The 6,676-nt window shown below is 42.5% G+C and overlaps 2 protein-coding genes across 2 annotated transcripts; both read left to right on the forward strand.

The window, feature by feature from the left end:
* LOC140525534 (histone H3) lies at positions 1 to 4,266 on the forward strand. Its single transcript, XM_072641031.1, has one exon. It carries the CDS (start codon positions 654 to 656, stop codon positions 1,062 to 1,064), a length of 411 nt encoding a protein of 136 aa, XP_072497132.1. The 5' UTR covers positions 1 to 653; the 3' UTR covers positions 1,065 to 4,266.
* A 125-nt stretch (positions 4,267 to 4,391) lies between these two features.
* Positions 4,392 to 5,196, forward strand: LOC140525539 (histone H3-like). Its single transcript, XM_072641035.1, has one exon. It carries the CDS (start codon positions 4,738 to 4,740, stop codon positions 5,146 to 5,148), a length of 411 nt encoding a protein of 136 aa, XP_072497136.1. The 5' UTR covers positions 4,392 to 4,737; the 3' UTR covers positions 5,149 to 5,196.
* Positions 5,197 to 6,676: the final 1,480 nt, after the last annotated feature.

Consider the following 6,676-nt stretch of genomic DNA (forward strand, 5'->3'; position numbering starts at 1 on the left):
CCTTGGATACATTTTGGCTACATAGTATCAGCAAGTCAAACAACTTCTTAGAGGTCTCAAACGACTCTCTAAGACTAGAATTGTTTACACGAGGCGTCCGTTAACAGAAGAAATCAAAAGTCTACTCCAAAAAGTTTCCACAACTCAGGAAGAAAGACGTTGGCTTAGAGGTCTTGTGATGAAAGCACGGAAAAGAGGAGGTAGGGAATGAAATTAATCGGGATAGGGCAGGGAAAGAAACAGATGTAAAGACTGACCAATCAGGAGCCGCCGACTGCTTTTTTTCAAACAAAGACATTTCGGGGGCAAACTACCCCGAAATTAAGATTACCTTGAAGAACAAAATGAAATGAAATTTGAGGGGAGGCAGTATTGAAAAGAAATAAACTAGAGTACAGAATAGACATGTAAAAATAAACAAAGAATTTTCCAGAAAGAACAAGGGGGTGGGGGGATATTCAGTGAAGCTTCATTAACCCCTGCAACTGTTGAGTTCATCAGCAGAGTAGAAGGAATTGAACGATGAGCCAATAGGGTTGAAGCACAGGTCTCCGAATAGGACCTCAGTCCAATCAGTACAATCCTGCCTCTATAAAAGGCGGCAGTAGGAACCCCCTCTTTACCAGTCAGTTTTGAGAGGTGCTCTTATCGATATGGCTCGTACCAAGCAAACTGCCCGCAAGTCTACTGGCGGGAAAGCTCCCCGTAAGCAGCTCGCTACGAAGGCTGCCCGCAAGAGCGCGCCGGCTACCGGCGGCGTGAAGAAGCCTCACCGCTACCGGCCCGGCACCGTGGCGCTGCGCGAGATCCGGCGCTACCAGAAGTCCACCGAGCTGCTGATCCGCAAGCTGCCCTTCCAGCGGCTGGTGCGCGAGATCGCGCAGGACTTCAAGACCGACCTGCGCTTCCAGAGCTCGGCCGTCATGGCCTTGCAGGAGGCCAGCGAAGCCTACCTGGTCGGGCTGTTTGAGGACACGAATCTCTGCGCCATCCACGCCAAGCGTGTGACCATCATGCCCAAGGACATCCAGCTGGCTCGCCGCATCCGCGGGGAGAGGGCTTAGACTATAGCTTAAATTCCTATAGTTAACAAACCAAAAGGCTCTTTTCAGAGCCACCTGCAATTTCATTAGGAAGAGCTATAACGTCGAAAACTCAATTACTTAATGTGGTTGGCGTTTTACATCTGCTAAGTTTATTTAAAGGGAGCGTTACGCATCGCTACATGTCGACCTCGAGGTAACGGAAGAGTACTGGTACTAAATAACTTCCGGCAGACGCCATGCCAGCTATGGGTTTTTTAAACTGGCATTAATATTTGCCTTGGGAGAAATTATCAGGAAAAACCTGATTCGTTGCCTTGATTGACTGTGCGTTTTTTGCCATCTTTCTAATGAGCTGTTTTCTGGCAAGTCGTGTAAGCTCAATGAGAAACTGAGGCAAATAGAGATAAATGACTTCCCCAGGGTCACACAACTATTAAGTGATACCGTTGTGCTTCCTAGCGTGCCAGTTAGGGTCTGTCGAAGCCCTTCTGTAGGGATATTACGTGTTTTGAAATCACAAAACCAAACTGCAAATACATCAATCCAGGATATTTACTCTTGGTGTACACACAGGTTCACCGCGGGAGCACCAGATATCTTAAAACTCGGAAATAAATTTTAAAAGGGCATATGCAAATAAAGGAATGTTGGTTTTACTTCTTATTGGCCAATGACAGACTACGTTATGAACCAATCAGAATGCCCGATGTGAAGCTTTTCAGTGACCATAAGCAACCGTTCTATTCTAGATCTTTTTGTATAGGGTCTCTTTTAAATCTTGCTTTTATTTAAATTATTTTATTTTGCTTTTTTACACTTCTTTCTGTTCCAAATTTTCTCCCTCCTGCCACTACCCCCACACCTCATTAAGAAAGCAAGAAATACGGACTCCTTGTATTTTTCTGCTTTTATTTCCATCTTCGAGTATGTATAGACGTGGGAAGCAGGAGAAGAAAGCTAGTGCCAAAGTTAAATCCCCATCTCCTTCAGCTGGATTCCAGTTTCCCCGTGGGCTCTGCGAGGGGAAACTACGCAACCTGAGTTGGCGTCGGGATTCTTGAAAGTACGTCCTGAACACTGGCTGGTATCTTAGAATTAGTTGGTAATGCATCCCCTGACAACAAAAATAATTCGCATCATTCTCTGCCAACCGTAGCGGACTATATTCAAGGAATAGGAATTGAACAAGCCCCAAAGTAACTCGTCCAGGGTGGTGTTTTACTCCATATCCAGTCTGTGCTATCACTAAGAAGATTCAAAGTCACGAGGCTCCTGTACCCTGGAAATCTGCACACCAAGTTCAGTAATCCAAAGAATCTTTTCAGAGTCCTCTAACATAATTCTTACATTCTTGTTTTGTCTTAATAAATGTTATTGATAAACAGAAGTAATTTTTAAGCTTTGAAATTGAAAGGACTTTGAACCAGAGGACCTGAGTTCAAATCCCATTTCATCACTCACCTTGGACAAGTCACATTGACTCCTTTTATCCCTGTTCGTCATCTGTAAAAAGGAGAGTTCGACTAACATTTCTCTTGTCTTTTCTATGACCTATGAGAGGCAGGATAACCAAATATCCATCCCTGTCAAAAGTTTTCAGTTCTGAGTGACTCACTGAGGAAAAAGTAAATCAACTAGAGCATATAATTCTATTCTAACAAGTTCTTTATTGCTTACCACTGCCCTACAAATGTCAACCTGACCATAATATTACCTCGGTAACATTCCTACTTCTTATTTAAACAGATGGCAATACTGTGAAGGATTTGTCTTGCTTTCAAAAAAACTACAAAGTCTAGTAGTTTTGCCCAAATAAGCTAGTTTCTAATTTAACTTATATATGAATAGCTGTGTGTACACATATACAAAAGATATATAAAATATGTGTATGTATATATGTGTGTGCGTATTTATGACCCAGGCAAATTTTATTTTTTCAAGCTATATCCATCCTCCAAGACGTTTTCCAGTTCTAAATATTAATTCTTTTCCTCCATGGGAAACTCATAATGTGGAAGTTCTGCCTCCATAAATGTAGATAGGCAACTATGTAATGTAATCCGAAACATTTGACTGAGAAGCTGAAGCCTCATGTCAAGTAGAGAAATTGGTAAATTGGAGAGAAATCAGACTGGTGAAGGGAATAGGATGGTTTAGCCTCCAGAGCAGGGGGGAGGGATGTGATCTGGATGGGTATAAGTACCTTCAAGAATGGAAAAGGGAATCGATCTAGGATCTTAGAAACATAGGATCATAGACTTAGAGGTGAAAGAAATCTCAGAAAAAGCTTAATGACCATGTAAGAGAATCTCTCCAATTTTTAATCATTAAGTCAAAAGGCATTACTAATCTTTACTATGTGTCAGGCACTGTGCTAAGTGTTGGGATACAATAAAAGGCAAAAAGATGACCTTTGTCCTCAGGGAGCTCACATTCTTAAAAGAATGTTTCTCACCTATAGGAAAATGAGACCTCACATTTGTTCTTCCTTGGCCCAAAGAAGCAGAGAAAATACAAGATTTGGTTTCAGAGGATTAGCCCTGCCTCTTAATATTTGACTCTGGGCAATTCATAGTTCAACTCTCTGGACCTCATCTGTGAAATGAGAGGGCTATATGAACTCTAATCTAATTTACAAATGAGGAAATATTCCAATAGTTTAAGATTTGCCCATGGTTATACCCACTCCCACCCCCACCTCCATAGATGTTTGCCAGTTTTATCCAAATCTAAATCTAATTCTCAAGTCTTTCCTCTATAACATGCTTTGCTTTCCAACTCTAACAATCCATCATCTTATACTCTTTAATGCACTGCTTCCACATCCTCTCCTGTCTTCCTTGATTTTCTTCAAGTTCCAGCTGAAACTCCAACCTTCTACAGGAGAGCTTTTCACTAGTAAAGCTTTTCATTCTAGTGTCTTCCAAGTGTTGGTTACCTATAATTTATCCGCTATATAGATTGCTCCAACCTAGTTGTTTGCATGCTGTCTCATTAGATTGTAATCTGGAGAACAGATACTGTCTGGCACATACTAGGTAGTTATTGTAATTGACTTTTTTTTGTTAGACATTCCATAATTGGAATTGTGAATTGAAAACAGAACCCCAAAGGAGGACACACACACACACACACACACACACACACACACACGCACGCACGCACGCACGCACGCACGCACACACACACACACACACACACACACACACACACACACACACACACACACACACACACACACACACACACACACACACACACACACACACACACACACACACACACACACCCCCCTCTTTTAACTTCTGTGTTTTTAAGTTGCAGGGTTTGGGGGCAGAGGGGTTACGCCCAGTTCATTGAAATTTTCACTTAGAAATTGAAGGAAATCTCGATTATCAAAGGAAAATTTTTCCTCTTACAAATGTATCACTTTTAAAAAGCAGAGGAAAAAATAAAGAAAACAATCAAAACAAAAATCCACATTCCACAGGGTCAGGATGTTTTACTTCAGCTAAGCACTTTAAAAATCAAGGAAACAGGGGATGAAAAATGGACTAATCCTATCACAGCGCGGGATTTCGAAAGCTTTCTAATCCAATCATGTAGCAGCTCAGTAGGTCTGGGTCTATAAATATGGAGCTGCAAAGCACGCTCCTCTACTCTGCAGCTTCTTCTTCCTATCTGCTGAGTAATGGCTCGTACTAAGCAAACCGCCCGGAAATCTACCGGAGGCAAAGCTCCCAGAAAGCAGCTTGCTACTAAAGCAGCTCGGAAAAGTGCCCCTGCTACCGGCGGCGTGAAGAAGCCTCACCGTTACCGGCCCGGCACCGTGGCGCTGCGGGAGATCCGGCGCTACCAGAAGTCCACCGAGCTCCTTGTTCGGAAACTGCCCTTCCAGCGGCTGGTGCGCGAGATCGCGCAGGACTTCAAGACCGACCTGCGCTTCCAGAGCTCGGCAGTCATGGCCTTGCAGGAGGCCAGCGAAGCCTACCTGGTCGGGCTGTTTGAGGACACGAATCTCTGCGCCATCCACGCCAAGCGCGTGACCATTATGCCCAAGGACATCCAGCTGGCTCGCCGCATCCGCGGGGAGAGGGCTTAAACTTCTCTGCTGTCAGACTTTTCCAAAGGCTCTTCTTAGAGCCACCTACAATTTCGTTAAGAGCAGCTGTGGCATTCCTAGTCCCTAGAAGACGAGTGGTTCTCATAAGCCTAATAAACACTCAAAGTAGCTAACATAGGTTAAGTGCAAAATGTTTTACAAATGAAACAAACTGTCCTGATAACTAGTATCCATAGCTTTTAAACCCCTTTTCCTTGGAGATTTCCAGTAAATAGACTTGTTAGTAAAAACAACCAGCTTTGCAGAATAATTAAGTGGTCATACAGTCAGCAAGTGCCAAGGTCAGTGCTGAACCCAGTGTTCTGTGCAGTTCAATGCATGTGGCTAAACTTGGAAAGGCCATCTGCAAGAGGTTCCTCAATCTCTTGCCCAACTTCTTTTGAGGCCGCTAGGTGGCGCAGTACATAAAGTGCTAGGCCTAGAGTCAAGAACACCTGACACTTGTTAGCTGTGTTTTGTGAACTTTGGGGCGAGTCACTTAATCTCTGTCTCAATTTCCTCCACTGTAAAATGGGGATAAAATAGCACCCTCCTCCCAGGGTTGTTGTGAGAATGAAATGAGATGTTTGTCACATAATAGATTCCAAGTAAACGTTAACACTGTTACATAAATTACTCCAAAAGGAAAATTCAGCCTTACTTAATTTAGTTAAATAAACAGGTGTTTATGTGTAAGGCATTGTATTAATTACAGAGGATGCAAAAATGGACGATCATAGTCCTTACCCTCAAGAAGCGTACAATTTTTCTATTTGGATTAAGATACAGGCAGAACTAATTATAATTTAGTACAGAATGTTTTAAGTGCAAAGGAGAAATACAAAATGCTTTGAGAGGAATGAAAAGAGGAAGAGCTCCCTTCTAGACATGGCAACAAAAGGCTTTATGGAGGAATAGCCACTAAATTGGAGACAAGCTTAGATCTATGGATTACTCCAGACTTGCAAATGGGAGGGAGGAAACCTGGGTCAAGGGAAATAAAACCTGTATGTTGTATCCCCAGTGGATAGATTAAAAAGACAAAAAAATGAAACAGTGCCAGTTCTCAAGAAGTTTTGAATGCCAAAATAATGAGTTTATACTTATTAACTTGAGTTTATTTTGTATATACTTATGTATGTAGAAGAGGTAGCTTGGCATAGTGAATACAGAGAGAGGCAACCTTGAAGACTAGAAGGTCTAGGAAGACCAGATTCTCTCTGATAGATCTTGGCTTGGTGACTCTGGTCCAGTCACTTAATCTCTCAGGGCTCCAGATACTGTGTGGACTCTTTGTGATATCTGACCTGTGATAGAGCTTGTATTGGTCTGATCAGTCACAGTAGTACAAACTGCACCTTGACTCCAACATAGTGATGTCATGTTGGTCCCTTCAAGAAAGAAGGACACCAACCACTCTAGGTAGTTTTCTAAGAATATGTGTTGAAGAAAAGTTTCAGTACAACATTGGTAGAGGGAATTTCCTCGTCTGGAAGTTGTCTACACCAATTAAATCACAGGTCTAATC

The sequence above is a fragment of the Notamacropus eugenii genome, chromosome 2, assembly GCF_028372415.1.
Source record: "Notamacropus eugenii isolate mMacEug1 chromosome 2, mMacEug1.pri_v2, whole genome shotgun sequence".
Lineage (NCBI taxonomy): Eukaryota > Metazoa > Chordata > Mammalia > Diprotodontia > Macropodidae > Notamacropus > Notamacropus eugenii.